Here is a 26986-nt window from a genome sequence, read left to right on the forward strand (position 1 = left end):
GCTACAGAACACTTCCAAAGAAACTGAACAAACATGAGTAGATGTTCAAATGCTGTTTTTGTGTGTGTGTGTGTGTGTGTGTGTGTGTGTGTGTGTATTTTTCTGGTTAAATGACAAGATCCCCAATATTACTTTACGTAATATTTTTTTGAAAACATATCTTTTATCTAAACATAAGCGTTAACTTGAAAGTCAAAATAAAATGCTCTCCTCAACTTACTACACCAGTTACTCAAATCAGGTTAACAGTTATATTGCACAAGCAGAGGCAGCATACCAGCAGGGGCAGGGGGCGTGGCCCGTGTTTGCCTTTATTTTACAGCAAGAACTTACACTATGTAACACGTTAAAGTAAAAATATATACCATGAGTAAAGAATACATTGTGTAGGCCTTACTTTACCCCAGTGAATTAACTACAAAACAAAGGATGGCAAATAGCAGTTCAAGCTAAACGTTGTTTTGTTCATTCCCGAAATAAATAGTACATAAAGTTGACACTGCATTCTATTTATGCTTTTTTCTCTGTCCCATAAGATTCTGACTCGCTCTAAAGCAGCACAATGGTTTTTTGACCCAGGTAACTTTCCATAGATATCACTAAAATTGCATAAATAATCTGGTTTGTTTACTTTTTGCTGTCTGTTGTGTTGAACCTGTGTGTTTTTTTAAACATATATTAACGTCTCATATCACACAGAGCCCACACAACTTCTGGTGAGGCAGGAAACAAGTGCAAGGTATTTTTTGTAATTTGTTGCGATATTCTTTCAAATATTCAGGTATTTGTCCCAGCACTATTTACAAGTATTTCAAATTCCTTCAACAAAAGAACACATCAAAATAGACATACAATTACTACAATACAGTACAACACTAGTGTTCAGGGCAGTGGTTGGTAGCAAAGTGACCCATTTGATGCATCTCTTTACTGTTCGTATTCGTAAGGGTGACTTTTTTAGCAGGCATGAGTGAGTACTCACGCAAAACTGCAAACTCTGTACAAGATCAACCTTATGACATTCATTTGCTCAATAGGTTTGGTTTTAGAAACAAATATAAATCAATATGCTACCCTGGCAAAAACAGGATTACAGTTATTTAAAATTATGTGATACATAACAGTATGTTGCATTTTAGATGCACTAATTAGGTTTCAGACATGAAGGATATGCATATCTAAAACCTGATTAATGTGCACTGCAGTTAAACCTCATCTTAATACATTGCATCAATTATGTTGTAAGGATCTATAAAGAATACTCAAAAGGATCAATTATATTCATTTTAATAATGTATAAAACAATTCAAATGGTCTCCAAGACATTAACATATATAGAGCCTATATTTACAATATATAGCAGGGACCATCGCATAAACAAACAAACAAGTTACTGTCCTACTGAAAGGTTAATTTGATAGATTTTAGCACAATCATTTCTGTACAGAGTTATATTACACAAGTGGAATGCATGACTATGCAAATAAATACGTACACCTTGTATCAATTTCCAACACGGCTTCTGAGAAATAGTCATATAAAAAGAAAATGTCAACAGAATTTATCCTAAGAAATAAAAATAAATTCTGAGTTTTTCAATTCTCTTTGTTCCTTGACAACAGAAATTCTACAAAGATTTGATAATGATTTTATAATCTACGTGTTAAGCCCTCAGTTCATACACTGTTAAGATTCCTAAGAAACAAGATAACAACTGTCTCAACCCTTTGGCCTTTCACCTTGTCCATAAAATGTGTGTAACACAAAATTTGAAAGCCTGTCAGACTCATCGATGCCTTGACCCTTCACAGTATTAGTCCATTGCAACAACTTGTGATTATGTTCATCTTATTTGACGGCACATGGAGCCCATTTGTGTTATACAGCTGGTAACTGCAGGGGGGACGGTTCTGGTAGTTTCCGATCTCCAAGCTGCGAGTGATTCCATGGCTTCCTTTGGATTGCTTGGTGCCAGATCATAAATAGCGTACACTGTTGCCAACTGTACACCCCAGGGAACACCTACAAAATAAGACGAAATCTACATAAATGAACACTGCAAGTTAAGAATCTAACAACAAAGCATCAAGTAGCCTTCACGTTTGAGATCATTTGAGGTAAGGGTAAAAATAACACACTGCTTTTCAGAATTGGTCATATAACACAACAATGTTCACTCTTTACCAACCATGAATATGTTCCTCATAGCAAAATAACCTCTCTTACAGAACTAGTTTCCCCATTAGTTAATAAATCTAATTTAAAATAATGTGTTGTTTTTTTTTGGTTTTGTTTTCTGTGCATCGGCAATTCAGATTCAAACAGATGGATTGTTAATAAACACTCAGCATGACAGAAGCATTTCCATAAATATCAACCTCTGTCCATAAATAACAGGTATTTATGTAAAATAATGAATAGAAAGTGAATATGCTAACTTTCAGCACTAAGAATTATCTTTCCCAGACATGTATACAAGGTCTGCAGTACTTAAAGAGTTAAACTGAGCATGCAAAATAAAGACTGTTGAGTGAACAATGGCTAGTGGACCGAGTGAGAAAAAGAACAAACTGAACTAAATGGTAAGATATTCTTTTAATTAGAAACTGTAGCTGTAGAATGTTATATAAAATCCCTAGAAAGTGTATATTTAAATAGAATGGAATGGGAAAGTGTTTTATACTAAAGTTTTGGATTTGGGAGCTGTACAATAATTCACGTTACCTTCTGCATTAGCATGTCTGCCAAACGTGTTGATGACTGTTGCAACATTTTTCACAGATTCAACATATCTTTTCTTCAGTCCTAGCTGTCCTAGGCGCCCTAAAAAAAAAAAAAAGATGCAATTTCTATTTAATTATTTATTTGTTCTAAAACAGTAATTCTCAGTGGGCAGGATTTCTGTACTTACCTATTAGCCGCAGGACAGCGGCTACTGTAATATCGGCTGTAAACCCTGCTTGATCTATTCCTTTTCTTTGCTTTACCCATTTGTTCATTATTGGCCAAAGCTCCTTGCTACACAAAAATAAACAAATAAATATAATTGAAACACTTCTGTAAACATGGTAGTCTAAGAAAAGCAAGGCCAACTTTGTCAAAGACCAAAAAGCTGTCTAACAAGGATGAGCAATACTTGAAGATAATATCCTTAAGGAATAGAAAGAAGACAAGCATTGAATTGACAACAGAACTGGCAGAAGGCACAGGTGTAGTTGTCCATCAAATCAACAGTACGAAGGTCACTCTTGAAATCAGGACTTAAAGGATGTGTTGCATTAAGAATATCTCTTAAGAAAGGGAACATGGCTAAAAGGCTAAAATATGCACAAGAACACAGAAATTGGACTATGGAACAATGGTCAAAGGTGCTTTGGACTGTTGATGGATTCTGTTGTCAATTCTGTTGTCAATTCAACGCTTGTTTATTTTATATTAAAATACAACAAACCCTATACATACCAATCACTGTCAGTCTCATAGGCAAACAGCACACACTAAAATATTTTTTATCCATCTTATTCCAGTGATTGGCATTTAGGTACCAAACGCTATTTGCATGCTGCATTAAGCACTGCATTTTATCTGTGTAATTACTTACACTATTATTAATGTACTTTTAAAACATAAAAACAGATATCAAAATAATTCTAAAAGGCATGTGCACACTTTAGATTTCACCTACAGTAGCCTTATCAAAATAATGCAAAATGCAGCATGACATCATACTTAATACTTCGAGGTGTTGCAGCTACAAATTCAATTACTTCCGGATTGGCTAGAAAATCTGGGAGCAGTGAAGTATACAAATATTTCAGTTTTGACATGGCTGATGATGGAATAGTAAAACAATATAAACAGCCCTTGTTTTTCTCCATGGATATTGTGGAGCAAAGCACCACTACGTTGAAGTTATTGTTTTTCATATGTAAATATCTGTTAACGTCTATATATGTTTGATATTGCAATTGTTTTATTATGGTTCTGTGTTTTGGAAGACTTCAATATTATCGATCTTAAAATACCTGCATGGTATCAATATAGTTTTCATATAGTTGCCCACCACTAATATACATACACACACACTAGATGAACATGTAAACACATTTATCTATATGCGTTTTATCTATATGCACCCGTGTGCATCCAACATATACACACAGAAGACAGAATGTACACAGTAGAATGCCCACCATCTTTAACCAGCACGTCCACCTAGTGACTATTCTGACCTCTAGTAATGCCTGCATCTGAAATACTAGCCTCTTCCAGCAACCAATGATTCGTTAGTTTCATGTAATGGACAGATTTACCATATTAAATTGTCATGTGTCCACTTCCACTGAAGCTGGGAACACAAAAGTTCTGTTGCAAATATATGCTCCCACACAAAAGGGCACAGGTCCTCTCCACATTTGTCGTGAGGCTGGAATTTCATACGGACGCCCGTTTTTAGAGCAACAAGTGTACCAGTAATCAACTTTTCTACATCACAGGGAGCGTTCTGGAAAAAAAGTTAAACATGGTTTGTTCAGTGACATGTTTGGAAAGATTATACTCTCATGTTAGATAACATAAAGTTTGACTCATAAGAACAAATAACAGGTGATATGAAGCTATTAATCATCTTTATACAGCAGTAGGATAACAATCAGCTTCCTCTCTAGGGTTGTATCAGCATGCATTTATGATTGTTTTAAGTATGCATTGCATTTTAACATACTAAAGTGTACAATATTACATATATATTGCTAAGTGAATTGTGAGCTATGGCTTGGAGATTGTAAAATAGAATAAAAGCTAATCAAATACCTTCTCCCAGCCCAGATAGGCACTGAGACACTTCAGAACTTGTCCTTTAGCACGTTGCCTGGTAACAGCCTGCATTGCCTTATTAATTAGCCCTGGCAAGGAGAACAAACTGTACCAAGTACTTGCAATAAATAAAGTGAGCTTGTCAGACTCTGGAAAATCTGCATTAAAAAAAGAAAAATGTTTAAAATACTGTTGGTTATGTTACTACTGTAACATTCATTTCTCATATCCATAAAACCTTCACACACATGTGTATATCATGTAAAAAGTATTGACTAGATGTTTACAAACAAACATTGCTATAACAACCAAATGCAATGCTTTTCTATGAACAAAATTAAAGCTTCAAACTTAAGCAATGTCACCATATGGATTTTGTATAAAATGCATAGCCCATACAAGATTCTCAAGGTATGGTACCAAATTACGACTTTTCACCATTATCAGCTTAGTAAATAAAACTATGGTATCCTACCAACACATGGTCAGCTTACGCTATTTGTAGTGCAAATGTGCATGCACTACTATTGAATACTACTAAAATGATCTAACCACTGAAGTTGCTTGCACCCGGCAAATCCTCTAAATGTAAATAAAATAAAACTATGGTATCCTACCAACACATGGTCAGCTTACACTATATAGTTCATTGATATTTGAATAATTCACCTATAACATTACCTTCTTTTAGAATACTGTATGAAAAAAGGCGGGCTCTTTCCAAGTCTCCGTTCTGCCGACAAATTCCAACATAAACTCTACAGAGGGCCTGACGGTATAAACTCTTCATACTCTTTTTTTCAGTCTTCAGTTTTGCAAGAATGGCAACCAGTAAACAATCTGCAAGCTGCTGTAGGAAAAATAAATACATAAATAAATAATAATTACAAATCCTTACCACAGGAATGCCATTTTCATCCTACACCATTAGTGACAATGTTATAGTCGGGGGTTACAGATTTGTCTAACTCCGGTATACTGAAACCAGAACCCATTTTCACTAAATGCCAAACCGTGTCTTACGACTTTAGTAACATTAACGGCGTGTTTTCCTTTTACAAATAAATATGGACAGGAGTGTTTTATGGTTTATGCCACTTTGTGATTCTGTATCAATTACAGCAATTTTGCTTCTGTAAATCATTTAAAACCAAACTGTTTTGTGATTGTTGTACAGTCTATTGTTTTTTGATCAACAAGTATTCTGCCGCAACTCTCCAACACATATCTAAACAGAGCAGAAACACAAATACAAGGTTTCCTCCCTTCTACTCATTTGCTCCTTGTAGTGGGTTCGGCTGCATGGTTGATTTTTTTGCTTTTTACCTGCGATGCTGCAGCTTACTCTGTGTCTAGGCATCACAATGACAAAAAAATATATAATAATACATTTTTAAAAAGTTTCGCTTTGTTACAATGTAAAGAAAAAAAAAAAATTCTTGTAATACAATATGCTATGCAGTGTTTGTGGTTCAAATGTTTTTTTTTTTTTTTTTTGGAACAATGATAATCGCTCACCTTGTTTACTACACAGAACTCATGGATGACCTCCTTCTCTTCATCTCTCAGTACTGGTACCTGAGAAATGTTTCCAACTTGGACATGGCTATGAATAACAGGCATCAAATCTAAACAGCAATTTGCAATTTTTTCAAATGCCTTGGACATGGCCTCTTCAGTAGGATTAATTTGTGATTTTAGCATTTCTGATGATTTAATATCAACTGGTTGTTCTAAACTCCCATGCAAATATTTAGCTCTGGAATCCTCCAGAGATGCAACAGGCAAATTCACCTTTTCTGCTACTGGTGAATCGTTATCTAAACGAAGCTTTTTGGAACTTTTTGGTAAATGTAGGTTTACTCCTGGTCTTTTCCAGGCTCTATCAACCAATCCCATAGGCCTTAATCTCTCTGTCGGTTGTCCAAAACAGCTGTTTTCTGCTTCACAAGCTTTTCCAGTTTTGGTGAAAGCTGTTGAAGAATTGATGGCTTTAAAACCAGAGATCTGATTGACTGGTCCTGGCATATTGCTCCCAACTCCAAATGCACATCTGTTCAGCTGAATGTTTCCTTTGAGAATATTGAGAGTCCTTGCACGAGCTGAAAGATCTGGGTACATGGTGTCAAGGATTCTAACAGAGTTTTCTTGGGGCATACCAGGGGAGGAGTTGATTGCAGGAATTGCTGATGGAGGCAGTCTACCAGGAACGGGGACAGCGTGCCTGGGGGTGGCTGCACAGAACTGCAATGGGGAAGTTTGGACCTTTCTATTTTTGGTTATATCTGATGGGGATGGGGTGACCCGTAATGGAGATTTGCTCTTGGGTCCATCAGACAGTGGTGACATGAGTGTTATTGGCATTTCTCGCAGTGGAGAGACCAAATTCTCCATAAGGGAAGGGAAAGATGACCTACTGCACATGGACATGGAAGGAGAGGTGCTTTTTAGAAATCTTGGTGGGGTGGCTATAAGCGGTGGCAGTAGTGGACGGAGAGGTGGTCCCATCTCTGTCCTAACTTTGCTTATTGAGTCTGGGGAATGCTTTGATGAGGTTGGGGTGTCAGTAGTATCGACAGGAAGGGCAGTCTGGCTTGGTTCTTTCTCTTTTTGCCTGGCCTTTGTACTATTCTGCACTGTAGCTGGATGTTGCCATCTGTGACTAGGTACAGTCGCTGCTTCTTTATTCTCAGTTGTGGGTGCAACTGGGGGGGATACCCTATTATTTGTATTACAATCTTTTGTGCTTATATTTTCTGATTCTGAATCTTCACTCAATATTATCCCTAATGATTCACACAAAAGGCTTTCATCTGATGCATTATCACTGTGCTGGGAATCTGGCTCCACTGTTAACACACAATCTAAACTAGTCACTTGTATATTGCACTCCGCCCCGTTAACTTCTATATTATTTTTACAGATTTCCATGTTTTCCTCTGGCTTATTCTTATATGCTATTTCATCCTGTTCTAATTCAGAATTTTCAATGGTTGCAGTTTCTGAAGTACTTCTATCTGAATGTTTGTTTAAGGAAGTATCTGTTGTGGTAAGATCTTTGCTGTCTATTTTTACTTTCAATGCTTCACACAGATCAATATTTGGAATTTCCTCTTCAGTCATTTCAAGTGCCTTATTGTCATTCATACTCATCTTATTATCTACTGGTGTTTGCACATCTATGAGGACCTCTGGCACAGACCCTTTGGAGTTGCATAAATTGGTCCCCTTTTCATCCAAACCAGAGCTTTCATTACCCTTGTTCTTGGTTTTCTTGACCTTTCTCTGCAGCATAAAACTCTCTTGATCATCCTCAGATTCTTCTCGCGTCATAGGACAAGCCTTGCGGCAAAGTCTTTCTTCCAACATAATGATGTCACTGGATGTCTCTTCAACGGAAGATTCCACATCAGTGGTAAAGTGATCATCACTTTTTGTAAACAAGGTTGACTCTAAGATGTAACTGGTGGGTTTCTCTGCTATTATTCTGTCAGCTCCATTAGGATTTGTTGAATAAGCATTTGGGGTTAAATTTGATTTTTGTAATAAGCTAAAGGAAGTTTCAGTTCTTTTTATCTCTACTTCTCTTGCACATCTCACCTCATCTTCGTTACATGCTGAGCTGTTAATGGATGATGTATTCTCTTTTACTGGATCAGTTCTATCAGTGTTGGGTTTGTAACAAGTTCCTGTTAACTGGACTTTTTGTAAGCCAGAGCAAGTGTCTGCCACGGTTAACATCTCTGACTTGGCCAAGTGCTCTGTTTCATCTTCAGCACATCTTGTGTTGTTGTTTGTGTATTCAATCGCGGTTGTTGGATCAGCTTCATCATGGTTTGGTTTGTCAGTAGTTCCTGTTAAATTAGCTTTGCGTGAGACAGAACCATTTACAGCCACAGTTTCAACCTCAGTTGCCTTTGTGAGCAGTGCTTCGTCTTCAGTAAATTCTGAACTGTTATGTGAGAGTTCATTCTCTTTTGCTAAATCTACTCCATCAGAAATGTTTACACACGCAGTTACCTTTAAGTTAGGCTTTTGTGAGACAGTAAAAGTTTTAGTCATGCCTACGATCTCGGTTTCTGTTGAGCGCACCACTTCATTTTTAGTACATCCTCTACTGCAACTCAACTCACCTGTCCAAGAAATCTCTTGTTTCTGAAAACACCTAACAGAAGCTTCATTCACAGTCTCTGTATTGGTAGTGCCACTGCTTTGTGAATGCTGAGGTTGTCTGATCTCAGATTCTTTAGTTTCCAGGAAGGTTGAAGAAACTTTTGCAGAAGAACCTTGGGCTTCTTTTCCCCCTGGACTTAAATCACCTTTTGTAGGAGAATCCACAACTAGCATATTCTGATCATCACTAGCCACTGGAGAAGGGCTTTTTATGTTATTTTCTATTATATCCTCAAAGTGGCTTAATGTTGCACTATCTGCTGAGGAATTTATTAAACGTTCTTTAATAGCTTCAGTATCCTTTTCCGTTTCTTTTTGCATTACTTTCTCTACCTCCATATATTCTGTTCCTGAGCTTTCAGGCTCTTGTAGGGATTGTATTTTTTTCAGTTGTTCAGAATCTGATTTTAGAACACCTGTGTTTCCTTCATCAGATGCCAAAGAATTTAAAACACAGTCTTCCAAGGCCTCAACCTTCACACTGCTGTGTTGAGAGGTTTCTTTTTGTAAATGATCTACCAATGTGTCATTTTCTTTAGCGTCAATCGATGAATTAAAGCAGTCACTATTTTCACCAATTTGCAAACTGTCACTCTGAACATCAGTGGACTCCTCTGGGAAAGACGGGTTGCTTTCCCTCATTTCTTGGTCTAAAATTGCCTTGTCGTCACATTCTGTCTCTGTAAGTATACAGGGTGAGGGTCTGTGAAATAACAGAGCAGTGGATGAAGTGTTGTTAGAAAACCCAACTAAAGGAAGATCCACGGTCGGAGCCAAGCTTGGTTCATTGTGGGATTCAGGGTTTTTACTGGGTTTGTCACCTTCACATAGTTTATTTAACTCATTGCTGTTGAATTTTACTTCCTCTTCTTCCTCCTCCTCACTTAAATATACTGCATTGCCAATTAAAGTATCCTGAAAAATAAATTATTTCTGTAAAACACAAAGTAGTTACCAATATATTCAAATTCTAAAAGGCAAGGGCACATTTTATATTTCACCTACAATAGCCTTATCTAAAGCAAAGGAACAATAAATAAAACCTAAAATAAGCCAAATGAATCATATTTTAAAATAGAATGCCACGTCAACAGAATATACAGTACTTTCTAAAACAATTGGTAACACTTTAAAATTAACTCATCTATCAATAACATGTTATTGTATTCTATTTCTAAATATCACCAAAAAATTTGGTTTAAAATGAATTTTCCAGTCTATACTTCATGATAAATACATGCAATTCAGCATGCCTACCTGATTACGAGGCAATGAAAAATGCACAGGAGACAGGAGTGGTGGCAGAGGTTTGAACCAGTCGAGTATTTCATCAAGGTTTTGCCCAGGTGCTGGACTTTGTCCCTTTTGTTCATCTCCAGAAACATGCAAAAAGTCATTATGCAAGTATCTTTGTCCCGTTTCCTTATTTAAGATGGGATCTTCATTAAAGTGATCTCTCTCTCTGCTACTGCTTTCAGTCATTTGTGTGTGCTTAATTCTTGTGTGTTTTGTGTTGAGCTGCACTTCAGGTCCTGCTAAATTATGTAGCTGAATAGAAGCTGCCAGATCATTTACGGGAATGGCCAAGTGATTGTAAAACTGCATTTCTTTCAACGGCCTACTGAGAAAGGGTGCATTCTTGCAACGTTGCTGGTTTTTCAATGGGCTACCAGGAAATGATGCTAGATTGCAATGTTGCTGGTCTTTCAATGGGCTACCAGGAAATGATGCTAGATTGCAATGTTGCTGGTCTTTCAATGGGCTACCAGGAAATGATGCTAGATTGCAATGTTGCTGGTCTTTCAATGGGCTACCAGGAAATGATGCTAGATTGCAATGCTGATGGTCTTTCAAAGGACTACTGAGAAAGGGCGATTTCTTCAAATGGAGATGGTTTTTCAATGGGCTACCAGGAAAAAGTGTCTGCATGGAATGCTGCGAGTCTCTGGTTCTTCTGCAATGCATTCCAGTCTCCTCTGCAAAGGAATCAGTAAAAAAAAAAAAGAAAAAAAAAAAAAAGGAAAAAAGAAGTTTAATACCAATGGTCTGTTTAATGCACAATCAATCTTGCAACATCACTACTTTACTTACATAGTTTTCTTGCATAGCTGTTGTCCCACTGAAGATGTATTTGTATTTATCTTTTTTTTTATGTTCCCTGATTAATCTCAGTTAAGATGAACTACCAGTTTAAAATTTCATTATGACTATCTATCTCCATTATTTTGCATTCAAAGAGCCTTAGAACCATACTATATTAATATTATTTTTCTAAAAGTTTATAAATGTACATATGTTCGTTAATCTAATTTTGATTTGTTATTTCAAATGTTACTACTTGAACAATAGAAAGCATCATGTACTTTAGATCAAATGTTGCAAATGAGACTTGATTTTAAGTGGTCTTGTATACACCTGTTTCTTGCTTTCCAACAGTTGTGTACAAGTTATAAATAGAAATAAAATGGCATAGATTCCTAACAGTGTACAACAGAAAGGAGTATTGCTGCTATGTTGCAGGTACAAGATGCAGGATTAGTTTACCAGAAAAGTGCTGAATTTCCTTCCTCTGTGAAACCTGGGCTGAGGGTTCTATACACATCCAAAGCTCTTCCAGAAGCAGCTTGATTTTAGCTACAGAAGAAAAACGAAAAAAAAAAAAACAAGATGAGTACATTACAAAGCTGAATACTAGGACATTCCATGTATTCAGAAAGCTGGACTAATGTGTGGAATGTCCAAGCCTGCGATGAGGGGAAAATAAATAAATATACAACTATGATCTAACCACAATGTGAACACCTGGCTAGGAATATCCACATCACATTACTGTTGTCACAAAATGATACACTCTCACATCCACAGGCTTACCTTTAAAAAATGCAGTAAAAGTACATTTTCTAACAAGGTGTAGCAGTGGTGAACAAGCATTCATAAGGTTTACAAAACAGTCACTCAGAACCAAAACCTCTCCTGATCACCCCTGCAATACCAAACCCACTTAATGACGTTGTACATTTGCATGGAATGCAAATAGGGCATTCGATTTCAGATGAACATATTTGAAGTGCAAGGTCTGCCCCCCCCCCCCCCCACCACCACCACCACAAAACAAAACAAAAAAAAGACTGAAGTGGTGATTCGCAAACACCAGGAATAGGACAGAGAAAAAAAGAAGTGCACTTTTCAAGTAACCTGGCTTTCACAATTTGACTGGCTGCAGTATATGACTTCAGAAAATAAGATGTACTGCAAGGTTTGCGTCCAGTGGCACATTTGTGACTGGGTCGTCTACTTTTAAGATAGAGTTGATTGAAGTGCATGAAAAATCAAGTAGTCATCATAACTGTGTGAAACTGATGAAGGCAAAGACAATGCACATCAAAAGTGGAACAATTACTACACAACACAAACACCTTTGTGATTTTAAAGCTCAAATTGTTTTTCGAACAGCTCACGCCACTGCAAAACATGCACAACCAAATTCTGATTTTGAATGGATATGTGGCAAAAGGATTCAATGTGTGGAAAACCTATACAAATGCAAACAGGCACAGGAGTTTACAAACACTAGTGTGAGGACCCAGCGTCAAGCCCAGTTAACCAGAATGGCAACTAAAAAGTATTTGCCGGTTATCTCAGACAGTTCTACAGATAGCTCCACTACTGAGGCAGAGCTATGCTACGTGAAGTTGTCCTCAGACTTAGTTGGAGTTCGGAATGTGTGGAAGGCTAATGCAGAAAACATCACAGAAGCAATTTGCAATCTGCTTACAGAAAACCATGGAGAATCACAGAGAAACAAGTTGGTGGCTGTGGGTACAGACGGTGCTGCCCTCATGTTGGAAGCCAAAAGTGGTGCTGTGAAAAGAATGACATACAAAACCAGCCGTCCTTTCCTGTTTGCAGTTCACTGTTCAGCACACAGATTAGAACTTGCTTTTAAAGTTGCATGCAAACAGGTCAGCCTTCATAGCAGACATTCTATCAGAACAGTCCTTTGAAAAGACCCAATCTGAAGGAATCTGACAAGGCAGCTATCAAACAGTCCTTATACCCACTTGGGTTGGAGGGACATGCTGGCTTCCTCACTTTCAGAAGGCACTGAATAATGTCCTGACTGGACATGTTTCCATCACAGAGCACTTAACACAGGTATACAATACTGTCCCTGCAATGTTACATTACTTTACCTATTTACATTTCAATCACACCCATTTTACTGTATTAGAAACTAATAAGTTTATATCAGGACTAGTAAGTTTTAAAAGGTACTAGTCCAATTTTGTTTGTTTCAAACCCTGCAGTTGTTTTTTATTTATAATTCAGACTAGTTAAATTTTTTTAAAAAGGGTTACCTAGTCCCCCAAAGTTTGATGCAGGGTGAATTCACAGTACATGCTCCTGGGATTTAAAACAGAATTATAAATTGTGGTGAAATGTAACAAAAATGCCTCGACACACAAAACCCCCAGAAGAATGTGCCCGTGACCAGAATGATTTTGTAGTGCAAGACAGCAAAGGAAAGAAGGTACAAGTTTGCAAGTATTGTCAAGTTACTATACATATTGTGGCAGAAAAAAAGAAGGCCAAGAATTTTGGAAAGTAACTTAAAATGATAATTTCATAAAGCATATAAAAAAACAACCCCACCCCCCCCCACCCCAAAAAAAAAATAAAATTAAACACCACAAAAAACGAAGACCTAAAGATAAGCCACAATAGTGCTATATAAGAACTTTAAAATATACTTACTTTTATCAATTTTTGTTTCCTCTGTTGCATTCTTTTGAGTCCATGCATGTTTTAATACTGCAAAAGAAAAGTGACTGAATTTCAGTTCAATACATAAAGTTTGACATTCATGAAACTGTTCAAGACCGTTTCTGTAACAAGTCTATAACCGTTTCATGAATACATGTTTTTTTGACTAATGTATATATACACACACACACACACACATATAATATATATATATATATATATATATATATATATATATATATATATATAATATATATAATATATATACATATGCGCACACACACACACACACACTGAAGTAAACTAAAAATGTACAGTTTACATTTACTGAGACTGTTGAAAACAGGGACTAAATCACACAATGAGAAAGTAAACAATGTGAAAATGTGTAAACTCTTAATTCAAACATGACAAATAAAATGAACTAATTTAGTTAAAGATATCAGGAGATTAGTTTAGTGAATGGTTAAATGCAGCAGTTAACAGTTATAATTACCTTTCTGTTGATTTAGTTTCTCAGTTTTTTCAAGATGTTTCTGTAAAACAAAATATATTTCAGTTACTTGAAGTGTTTGTGGTCCTTTAAAACCTTCCCCAACTACAATTCACCACTAACTTAACTATGAAGAGGGAGGGTGTGGGACCTTGTCTTTACTCAGCGTTCCAACAGCTTTATATTATCAAAGAAGTTATGTTTTTGCAGATATTCAAATTAAAGCTACTACAGACATCTGCAGACATTTTTGCATCCATCAACTTGATGCCTTCATTCAAAACTAAATCATTATCATTCATTATTTTATTGATTTGACAACTAAAGAACTTACCTGTATCCTCTTCAAATCTTTCTCCAATATATTTTTCTCAGTTTTCAACTTTTTGATGTCTTGGCTCTGCTTGGTTGTTGTTTCTTGTTAAAATCAAACAAAGGAAGAAAATTAAAATTTATATTTAAAAAAAAAAAAAAAAAGTAAAAAAATCAACAAGACTACAACAACTGGTCGTGATAGCAGCAAAGTCTTCATGTATGTCAGTGCATGCGTGTAATCATGCAAAATAAACCTGGTTATATATCCTTATTAGTTACAATTGAGGATGTGAAATTCAAAGCAAAAACTCACAACTCTTTAAACTGTATAAGGTTTACATGCATTAAGTTCTCGGTTGTTGATACAACTTGGAAAGTTTATTGGGAAAAGTCAATTCATTACTCATAACTAACCTTTACTCTTTACTCTAACTCTACTTATAAGCTTGGCAGGCTTTTTAGAATCTACAAATGAATGCCACCATTTGTAAATAAACTCAAAATAGTACAGTATGCAAACCCACAAAATAAATAAATACATTTAAAAAAAAAGTAAAATAAATTGATTATGTACGCAGCTATTAGAAACATTATACTGACCTTCAAGCTTTTTCACTTGCGCTTCGAGCTTCTTATTCCTAAGTTTGGAAAACAGACAAGATGTTATAAAAAGCTTACAAAGTAAAGTACGATAAAAAAATGAAACTTTGAATGAAGCGAATCTTACGCAGCCTCAGTTTTATTATTCTGCTGGTTTAGGCTTTCAATTTCCAGATACGTCTGTTGGTAGACCTTTATGGAGCTCTATGTGGGAACAAAAATACACATGAGAGACAAAAATATATTACCCTAGAAACTAAGAGGTGGGATCTCTCTGCTATGCATTTTTGTATCGATTCTAAATCTTGTTCACAGTATCAGCTGTCAAAGGACAGATTGACTGATTGATTTAAACTCAAAACAGTACAGAACTTTTTTTTAAACAGCATCTTAACAAGGAAAGACCAAAGCAGGGTCATATAATAGCTATAAATAGCCCAATAATACCTGGGTCTCTCTTTTTATTAATGCTTTCACTACTGAGATGTACCTGTGCTGGCTTTGCGGGCACAAAGATAATAAACTAAACAAAGGCGTCACCCAAGTTGTACAAGAACAGAATTCCATTGAATAGATGCATATACCCTTTTTTCTTCAAGCTCAGATTTCATGGCTTCTATTTCCTCAATTTGTTTCTCATTTTGTTTCTCAAGTGGAGTACATTTTAAGAGAAGTTCATCCAGTTGATGATGGAGTGTGCTGGACTCCCTGGAGAGAAAAAGGAGGATACGTTCTATTTATGCATTTTCAGTGGCAATAAGCAGCAGGCTGAATTATTTAACTCCATAACAGAAAAACACCAATAGTGCCTTCGTGCAATCGGCATGTTGGAGGCTGCACTAGGGCAGTGTACTGTGGCCCGGTGAGACGGCATAACCAGACACACTCTTTCAACGACAGGCCACGAACTGGGAGACGTGTGGCTTCTAGGGCTCGGAGACCACTGAACAGGTAGATGCTTATCCAGGCACCACAAGAGGAATGGGCCTGGATTCCACAAGACAACATCCGAAAACTGGTGCAAAGCATGCGTCACAGATGTACTGCTTGTATTGCTTCCAACGGTGGCCACACACTCTACTAGCCTGTGACACTCATAGTATCCCCCCATAACTTTGTCAATTGTTAATCAGTACAATAAAAGCAATCATTGCACCTGTTCTAAAAGTTTATATATATATATATATATATATATATATATATATATATATATATATATATATATATATATATAAAAACAACAGGTCTTACCTTTCAACCTTCTGAAGCTGTAATAATTTGTTAAGGAAAGAACTAGCAAATAATTAGAATACAACTAGTTAAAAAAAAGGATTATCACATTGTATAAATGTGAACATATTACAGAAGGAACATAACAATTCTGCTGGTTTTTAATTTAAAATGCAAATGAAAATACTCTATGCAGTACTGGTTTTAGTTGGGAATTTTTTTTTTTATTCTTAAGCACTCACTGGTGGAGTTTGCTGATAAATATGTACTCATCAAATGCACAACACTGTGCAGCATGAGCTACAATTACAATGAACTTTAGGCTATCAAAAACAAATATACTTGTGATATAAACAGAATATTACAAACCACTCGCCTGTCAGAGCTTGCGATTTACTGTGACATCCTCCTGCGGCAAATAAAAACCATATAACATGAACGATCACTCAATATCCTCTACATATTATTTCTTAAACTAATATTAACAGATTTCAGAAAGGATATCATCACACTTCCGCTGGTACTCGGTTAACAGGTGACTGTAAAAAAAAAAAAAAAAAAAGACAATTCACAAAAGTTTGTTGAAAAAAAAAAGTTTGACATACAGGGAGATGTCTCCATATACTGTACTTTTTTATTCTGATACCTTATGCTAAATAATGCCTTTAGGCAGCCTGTTGAAGCAGCGCTCTTGGTATATGTAAAATTGTGGAACGTAAGGACACCTCCACTATACCCTAGTAGCTGTGGATGTACACTTGATCACATATGTTTTTATAAAGGATCATGAAACAGAACACTTGTCTATCATACATAAATGACATACTATATTTTTTTTGCTTCAGTTATGGTTAAACAAGTGTGACACATATCTTATTATTTCATTCTGGCCCGTTCCAACCTTTGTCCGTTTTTTCAGGGAACACAAAAAATACATAGCTGAAAGGAAGGGGTTTTAAAATAAATATGATTCCTTTTAGATGTATCATAGTTGGTTTTGTTGATACAGTACTATTTTCAACAGAAGAAGTATTTTAATTCAGAATGACATGATTCATGAAATCATCACTTGCCAAAAAAAGACAACTGTGAGCACACGGACTGTAATACGGTACATACTTTCAAATCCAGCATGTATTGTAGCAGTATATAAAATTCCCCATTAAAACCCAACAGCAAAATTAAATCAAAATGTTACCCATGCACAGAACTGATTAAAACGTAAAATGCAATGCAATTTAGAAAAAGATTTAAAAAAACAAAACACCAGTTTCCAGAATTAAAACAGTATCCAAAGAAAATATTTAAAATTGCAGAATACAGTGCTCGATAAGGCCTTAATGTCACAGTTCACTTGCAAATGAAAATGCACAAAAGCAACTAAAGATCACAGATCTCTTAAAAAATGCATCACAGTGTCTAAAACTGTTTAATGATTAACATTAACATTACTGTAGCTTGTCTCGTTCACTTTGTTTTTGCTGCATTTTCGTCAGGAGAAACTGGAGGAAGCGCTGTGTAACTGCACAATAAAAAACGTGGGCTGTGATAGATAAACAAGTACATTGTAACATTGAAAAGATGGGCTTTGTATGAGAAAACTGGTGAAAGAGTTGGAAATCGCGTGTGACGGGTAAGTGCATTAATCTTACATTATCGTGTATCTGGGTAACTGAACTGACTGATGACTGATTGTTTATATTGTTAGCCAACCAGGGTTGCATAGCTGTTGTGTTGAAGATTAGTCATTGCTATACTAATAATTAATATCACTAATATCAGTAATAATATTATTATTATTATTATTATTATTATTATTATTATTATTATATTATTATTATATTGTAGGGTCCAGTGGTTAAAAAAAACGGGCTTATAACCAGGAGGTCCCCGTTTCAAATCCCAGCTCAGCCACTGACTCACTGTGTGACCCTGATCAAGTCACTTAATCTCCTTGTGCTCCCATCTTCGGGTGAGATGTTGTTGTAAGTGACTCTGCAGCTGATGCATAGTTCACACACCCTAGTCTTGTATTTTGTAAAAGCACTTTGTGATGGTGGTCCACTATGAAAGGCACTATATAAAAATAACAATTATTATTATAATGTCACTAGAAACCTGAGAAAATTACAGCCTTATACAATATACAGTTTTGGTGTTATTTGTTATAATTATACACGGTGACACGCCAGAAATTGTACCAGCAATGTTTATGTTTAACAATTTAATAAGTGTTGAAAACAACACTGAAAATAGAACTTTAAAAAGAATAAATAAAACAACTTTATTATTTACAATTAACTTTAAACTGGGGGTGCACAGGGAAACTACATGTACAGGTATTATATTCATGAAAACCTAATCAGAAAATTTGCTTGGCTTTTTCGAAGGCTGACAATAATTTCCTTGCCACTCAAGGTCCTCTGCTTTCTGAGGGCCATCAGTCTACAGTGCTTGACATCCCACGGGGGGGCATGTGGCTGACGTCATTTATTGCTAAAATAGTTTTTTCTAAGAGTACTTGTATATTCGGTTCTTTGACAATTTTCTCCCCTTCTCTGCAGATTACAGTTTAAATCCACAGGCTACTGTTTGTTTTGGTGTTGAGTGCTTTGTTGTGTTCATGTACTGGTGGTAGTGTTTTTAATGACTGAGGTTAGCAGTTTTATCATCAACCTTATTATACATGGGCAGTCTTATTATACACAGGTCTACTGCCACCACCGTGTATAGTAAGACTGTATATCCCTGAAATTTGTAGGGAAATTGTTGTTCACTGTGTATAATAATTCTTTCACAAACCTAAAGCTATTTGCTTCAGTGGAAAAAAAAAAAAGAATACTTACTCTGTGTCAATTATCTTTTGCTTCAGTGCTAGTATTGCAGCTACATATTCGTTTAAATTCTGAAATGACATGAAAATAGAACGTCAATATTATAATGCAGTGCTTTTCAAACTGTGGGTCACAAATACTTGTGCAATTTTAAAACGGACATCACTTTTGTGTAATTTAACAGGTTCACTCTACCACTTATTTTCATTTAAGAAACAGGTAAGCTATTTTTAATTTTTTTTTTATTGGTACATTGTTGATTTTACTCACAGTGAGTCCTTACCTGCCTGAACTGGTTACCAATTATATTTTTTTTCCCCCACTGTTGCATGCGAATTGACGCTAAGGTTGAACGGAGTTAAAAAAAAAAACGCTGCAATAGAAACTTACCACCAATAAAGATTTAAAAATGAACCGTTTTCTGAAATGGTGGAAATGGCAGTATGGGGAGTCGAGTTGCACTGCAAGCAAAATGCAGATGGTGAGGTTCCGAGCAGCAGTAATAAACCAAGAAGACGAAAACCTGATCCAAAATATTTGGAGTTTGGTTTTAAATGGGATGGTTCAAAGGAGGCCAATGCCTTTTTTTTCTGTTATACACCAAGCAAATGGTTTCCATTACGCTGAGGGAAAATGCAAATGGTCAACTTGATTTGATTCCCATGTCTAATGACACTCTTTCCAGGTGTATTCACACAGTGTGGCTGTTGATGTGTACATGTAAGTGCTGCTCAGATGCTGACCTACATTAGATCTGAGAATGATGGAAAAATCGAAGAGGAATTTCTGTTAATTTCCATTACTTCAATGTTCTATGGGAATAGCTCTTCGCTGTTTTGCATGGTTTTGTCTTCCATGCTGGTTTGGAATGGCTGTGCTGTGTAGGTATTTGCAGTGACAGTGCTCGTGCAGTAACTGGAAAAAAACAGCAGGTTGTTGAAAAAACACCAGAGTGCAGGCTGTTACACCACAAGCTGTTTGGACTCACTGAACACAGGCAAGCCCTTGTTGCAAAAATAATGCCACCTGTTCCTAAACAAAGTTCTCGATGCTGTTCACATTGTCAACTTCATCAAGAGTCGTCCAACAAATGCAAACCTATTTGGAGTTTTATGTGATGAGATGGAAGCAGATCATCGACAGCTACTTTACCACACAAGTTAGCTGGCTGTCTCGAGGTAAGGTGCTCAGATAATTTGTTGGTGCTAAGAGAGAAAGTGATAATTTCTCTTTTTGACAATGAATCTCCACTGGCTGAAAAGTGTGTACATGCTAAATGGCTTGCTTTGCTAGCCTACCTAGGAGATACCTTTGATCACTTAAATGTTCTTAAAACTTTTTTACTCTCACTGACAAAATCAAAAGCTGGATAAAGAAGCTGTTCTTGTGGTATTTTCATGTGAACCGTGGCAGTTTGGAAATATTTTTTGCACTGGATGACTTTTTGGATGACAGTGCCTTGCAAAAGAATGACTTACAACTAGGGATTCACCGATAATCAGTAGCCTACTGACATGGCACTGATTCAAAGAAAAAAACATAAACGGCTTTCGACAGTTTCTGTTATTTTAGCCGATAATGTACACCGATATTCACTCTTGAATTTCTTCCAGCACAGAATTGGTCATGCGTGCTTACTAATGACGCAAGACCACAGAGACAGTAATTTTCCCAGTGCTGTGTAACGTACAATCATCCTGCAGGAAATAAGTCTAAAAAGAGAGGCGTTTGGATTTTTTTAAAATATCTGAAGACAATAGGAAAGCGAGATGTGTGCAGCAGAACAGACTTGATGCTACATTAAATCCAAAGTTGAACTGTGAGTAAACTATTATTCTGATGCTTTTTAAAAATAAATAGGTTGATTCCTAAATAATATTGATGGTTTAAGCTGCTATTATTATTATTATTATTATTACTTAATGTACTTCAAAATTACCTTTTGTAATTTTTGTTTATCTTGCTTAATCTGCATTGGTTGTGGGTGTATTCAGCGGCATTTTGAAGCAGAAATTGATTACTGTGCCGTCTTTTGTTAAGTACCCAGATATTTGTATGAGATCTTTTTTTGTTTTTGATGAAGTCGAAAAATTTAAGTTGTGCTGCATTTTTAAGCAGTGTGTGCTTAAAATAAGAATTTAACGAAACGTTGTTGTAGTTGACATTGCGAAGGCTACATTTTTCTTTTCTACTGTACAGTACAGGTCGAAGTTATAATACGCAATGTTTGACAGCAAGTGGCTACAAAAGTTAATGTTCACATATATATATATATTTTTTTTCTACAGAAGTGTTTTTACTAGTACAAATGTAAAATGTTATTTTTGTGTGACTATGTTGTAAAACAAATGTATAAATTGCTGTCAAGCACAAAAATATAATACTACGTTATTCTCTGTATTCATTTTACAAATGATAATAACAATAATAATAATAATAATAATAACAATAATAATAATAATTTTCTGAAGTAAATGCAACAAGTAAACAATACCTGTTCATTATTGTCAAAGTAAACAGTATCTGTTTATTTTTAACATTTATAATTAGTTTAGTTATAGGCCCTATGTCTTGTTCTAGTTCAGAAAATTGCTAGTCATATTTTTATGCATTAAATTTAAAATGAGTGCATATTTAGGATTATTTAATGCGTAATAACGGTAGGTACGCAGCTTATCTGGACTGCTGGACTACCCTGGAAAGGATCGAAAAGCAGAGGGGTGGATTAGAAATTATTTTATTGCAGAAATTACTTTATGTGCTAATTTGCCACTTCCAACAGAAATCGCATTGGTGGATCTTTCTGTGACAAGACATTGACGCTCAGATTTTCTCAACAATCTTGCTAACTTTTGGATTTCTTTTCCTAGACTAGCCAGAGCTATCATCTGCAGCACTGAAAACACCCATACCGTTTTCATCTACCTAACTTTGTTCACTGAAAAACAGGTATAGGGCCTGCCTCACCAATGAAGATGACAATTGCCTTTACCTCAGCAGCAGAGCCCCATTTGCACTTTCCACAGTATTTAATGTACCATTTCATGTATTATGCTACTATCATGTACTAAACACTTTTTTTTCTACTGTATAGCATGTATTATGCATTTCTCTGTATTTAAAGTATTATGGATTTTCTTGATGTTACCGCATCTTGTAAAGCACTTTGTGATGGTGGTCCACTATGAAAGGCGCTATATAAAATAGAGATCGACTGATTGATTGAAGGTCTTCTGTTCATCCAAACAAGCGCACCGCTCTCATTAAGTAATGTAAAATGTTTTATTTTTACTGCTGTCTATAAAAAATAGTCAATTATACTGTGTATTAAGAATAACCAATAAATAAATATTAGTTTGGTTAATACTGCCTTGTAAGTGATGTTTTATTATCAGCACTAACTATTCTGCAATAACACAAGATAGAGGGTCCTGTAGTATTTTTTGTTGTTAAAAGGGGGGTCGCAGTGCAATGAAGTTTGAGAACTACTGTTTTTTTTTTTTTGTTTTGTTTTACTTTCTTTTGCTTCTGATCCTTCTGTTTGTCTTGGTAGACTGTGAGCAGAATAATATTGTTTTTCTTTTGCTCACATTTATAATACAGTTAATATGTAACATATTGTTGAGTCTATAGATATTAAGAGAACAAATGTGTAGTTTTATTAAAAGTTTTCTTTGATTTGTTTTATATTTTATTCTTGAAGTTCCCCCATGAAAATTTCTGCAGCTTACTAAATTGTATTTTGGATTTTTTTTTTGTCATAATAAAATAACCACAAATAAACTGATAATGTTAAACATACAAAATCAAACCGCCTTTATCAATCATGCTTTAAATCATTAGCATATATGCACAGCACATGGGGGTGTGCTGATCGGTCCTACAAATGTACACTATTTTAAAGAATGTCCATTGTGTAGAACAGTGGGTTCCACTTACAGTGCCTACAGAAAGTCTACACCCCCTTGAAATTTTCACCTTTTGTTGCCTTATAGCCTGGAATTAAAATGCATTAAATAGTTTTAGTTTTTTTTTTCATTTATCTACACATCCTGTGTGTGTGTGTATGTGTATGTATATATATATATATATATATATATATATATATATATATATATATATATATATATATACAATATACACACACACACACACACACACACACACACACACACAATAAAAAACTATTTTCCCCTTAACAGTGTGGAGTTTGGTGTGTAGATAGCAAAAAAAAAAAGCCTCATCTGAATGCATGAAACTGAGGCACTGACACAACAAAATGTGAAAAAAAGTTCAAGGGGGTTTAGACTTTCTATAGGCACTACATTTTAAATGTCTGATTATATTACGTATAGTCGATGTTAAAAAACACAATAAAAAAACGAAGAATGTATACATTTTCTTTAAAAAGAGGAGGGGAATAAATTGTCTATGATTCTGCTTTATATTTTCTATATACAGTACTAGGTCTTGGAGCTGGTTCCCATGATCAGTCTAACTTGTCCACTTGGTCAGAGATAAACTAATTAACTGGGTCGTCTGATTAGTATAATGCAATTAAATTTTGTTCAGTTCATTGGGATTTTCAAGTTCAGAAGTTAGTCCACTTGAATGGAATATGATGCACAGCAGTTCTGGTTTCTGATTAAGTTTAATGTCCCTGGCATGTATGATGAAACACATTTTCCCAAGTTAGCTGCTACTTTGTGAACGCCTGGGCAATCACTGTGCTGATGGAAACAGTATTTGCAGAAGATATGAACATGACATCAGCACAAAACAAGCCAGATTTATTCCCCAATCAGGAGACACATCAAATCACACTGGACATTTCCATCATTGCGTTCCATAAGTTTACCAACTAAAGCAACGAGATTGTTGGCATTAGGCAGTGTTTTAGCTGATTGGACAGTACTGTCGCACCAAGTAGCCAATACACACCTCTCAGCAATAAACAGACTGTCTAGCAAAGCAGAGCTCTCTGACAAACTGATTAACACAGTCATTCTGCACTCTCTTTTATTAAATCGTGTGTAAAAGCAGCATAAATGGATTGCTTGTCTCTCAATTCGCTTTCTTGTTTTAGTTTAATGTGTCGCTTATTTTTCAGTATGTTCTTTTATTCTGTCAGCGCGAGCATGTACCTCAATGCAGCAGTATTTGCAACACTATGCGTCCTCTGCCTCATATGGGCAATTTCTGCATTTGGCTTTTTGTATACTTCGAAACATTTGTTTTCTTTTCAATATTTATAAACTGATTTACATGTTCTCCTCATTCCTTGTCCAATCAAAATATTATATTTTGGTGCAAGTATTTCAATTTAGTTTTTGAGCAAGCTAGTTACTACGCCCAGTACTAATAATACAATAATCAGACTGATTGGCCAACAGAATCAGGTGATAATGTGTGTGCATAGAATCAGGTGATAATGTGTGTGAACAGAGAACCAATGTGGAACGTTTGAACAACATTTGAGGGTCCTACTAATTACCAAACTACCACAAACAATCCTTAAAAATAAACAATGCATTTACTATTTGACAATCATCAATGCTAAATAAATAACAGATACAAAACATATACATAATTTGATGCAATATACTTTATTGCCTTGCAGTGAAGTACTTTACGATAAGATGTTTACACATAAATTACACCAAAGTTCCTGACACAGCCAGAAGGCTGGTTTACTGCAGGTTCCTGTCATGAAGGGGAGATACAGGTGAGAAGAGAGAAAAAACACAGGAAAAAAGGGTACAATCAATGATAAAAGGCATTTACACATAGATCACACCAGGGGTCCCGACACAGGCAGAAGGCGGGTTTACAGTGGGTTCCTGTCATGCAGGGGGCATAATGTGGAAGGAGGATAGATTAGAAATTGATGAAATAGGTTCTCAAGGATTATGTCCATTACCTGTGTTGTATAAAAATTAAGTAAGTTACGTTTTGTTATTCTCATTTATATAAACATTGAAGAGTGAAGTACTGCCCTGAAACACAATAAAGTATCGGCTCAAATGATTTTAATGCATTGATGTTTATGATATTGTTTGTGGTAATTAGGAGGACCATCATTTGATCCTCTGACATCTAAACATACTGTACACTGGGATGCAATGTAAGGCTGCAATGTCCATTAGTTAAAAATAACATGCAATGATTTTAAATAATTTATAGTAGTCGGTGCAATGCAAATTGGTGTGCGTCTTTTTTATTTTTGTAGTCGTTGCCAATTCTTTTTTTTTGTTATTTTCTCCTAATTTAGAAATGTCCAATTATTATTTTAGGCTCAGCTCACCGCTACCACCCCTGCGCTGACTCGGGAGCGGGGAAGACGAACACACTGTCCTCGTGGTTGTTGGGGTTGTTTGCACGGTTACGGGCACTCCCGTCCACGGTCGGCAAGAGGAATAGCTTGGCCTCGAGGCTATAGGGTGGATCCTGCACTCCATGCGGAGGGCCTTTACTGGATGCACCACTCGGGAGCGCCCGAAAAAAAAACAGCATTTTAATCAAAATATTGTGTATTTCCAGAAAATACTGAATAGTATTGTTAAAAAAAAATAAAAAAAATCAGTAAACACCGAGGTTCAGTTAAAAAAAAATAAAAATAAATCTGTATTTCAGTAAAATTCTGAATAAACCAGAAATGCTGAACACTAGTTATATTGCATTATTATACGTAAATACACCATTACTAACTGCATAGTGCTTGGAACAGCTCAATATTGTTATTGTGAACAGAAATTGATTAAATTGCTCAAATGCGTTATAAGTAAAGACAGTAAGGCCAAGAACTAGAAAATAATCACCACCATGACCCTGCCCATTAGGTTTAGAAAAGGAAAAATTGGTACTCATAGCAAGCGATTTTATTATTACACTGAATTATGCACAAACAACAGAATTAGAACGGAAAGTTGTTAAATTATTTGTATATACAGAATGCTCAAAATAGGAGTGGCTCTCTTCTAGACTGTTTAATTGAACTGTTAAATCTCCATCCAGACCCTAAAATAGTTAATTACAGTGGCATTTCAGAGTTACGTAAATCTAAAGTAGTCCTAACACTGAAAATGAGTGTTCAACGGTTAATACATGTGTACATCTGCTATTAAGACCCTTAACCTGGCGAAAAATAGTACAAAGACACAGCACACCAATACAACATTGAGTTTGACAGGCTAAACAAAATTCAGTCATGCAGCTTGCTCAGGTCCACTAAAATTGTCCGTACTAGCTTTGAAATCGGTCCAGCCTTTGTCTCAACACAAAAACAAACTAGCAAAACGTCGACATAAAATAGACGTGAATTCCTTATACAGGTGATTGGTAACTAGAAAATAGTGTAAATCCTAGTGTTTTACATAAAGGCAAATATATAGTCTGAACATTTTATTTAAAAAAGTCATCTTTATGAAGTTACACCAGTACTCAGTTCTAAACCCCGTACTTGACATAAACTGAGAAGGAATATTGAGAAGTAAGGCTGTGAATGTATGTACTAATTTATAAAGTGTGTTTACCTACCTGCTGTAATGCAGTACAGTTCTGACAAATTCCTATCGTTGCGTCCAAAGCGATTCCCGCTGTTTGAGAGTGAGTCTCCCCGGGCATCATGATAACAGATGACAAGATACAAACCAGACAAAGTAAAATTTAATGAAACAATATTAATTAACACTTGTCAATACTTAAACTGTAAAAAAATTCAACATCATCCCACAAACGCAACACACAACGCACACCACATTGA

The 26986-nt window shown here is 35.7% G+C and overlaps 1 protein-coding gene across 2 annotated transcripts; it reads right to left on the bottom strand.

The window, feature by feature from the left end:
- Positions 1-428: 428 nt before the first annotated feature.
- LOC121312857 (little elongation complex subunit 1-like) lies at positions 429-26986 on the bottom strand. 2 transcript variants are annotated; one of them, XM_041244707.1, is made up of 19 exons: positions 26761-26986; positions 19237-19295; positions 16895-16929; positions 16412-16430; positions 15745-15868; positions 15288-15364; positions 15161-15198; positions 14580-14662; positions 14249-14288; positions 13744-13800; positions 11533-11622; positions 10246-10964; positions 6334-9903; positions 5497-5662; positions 4813-4973; positions 4314-4504; positions 2912-3018; positions 2725-2823; positions 429-2022 (listed from the first exon to the last, which is right to left on the bottom strand). In XM_041244707.1, exons 1-19 carry the CDS (start codon positions 26848-26850, stop codon positions 1844-1846), a joined length of 5904 nt encoding a protein of 1967 aa, XP_041100641.1. In that variant the 5' UTR covers positions 26851-26986; the 3' UTR covers positions 429-1843. The 2 variants fall into 2 exon arrangements, with proteins under 2 accessions (XP_041100641.1, XP_041100640.1); XM_041244706.1 differs by having other exon boundaries at positions 5497-5665.

Source organism: Polyodon spathula, chromosome 3, assembly GCF_017654505.1.
Source record: "Polyodon spathula isolate WHYD16114869_AA chromosome 3, ASM1765450v1, whole genome shotgun sequence".
NCBI lineage: Eukaryota > Metazoa > Chordata > Actinopteri > Acipenseriformes > Polyodontidae > Polyodon > Polyodon spathula.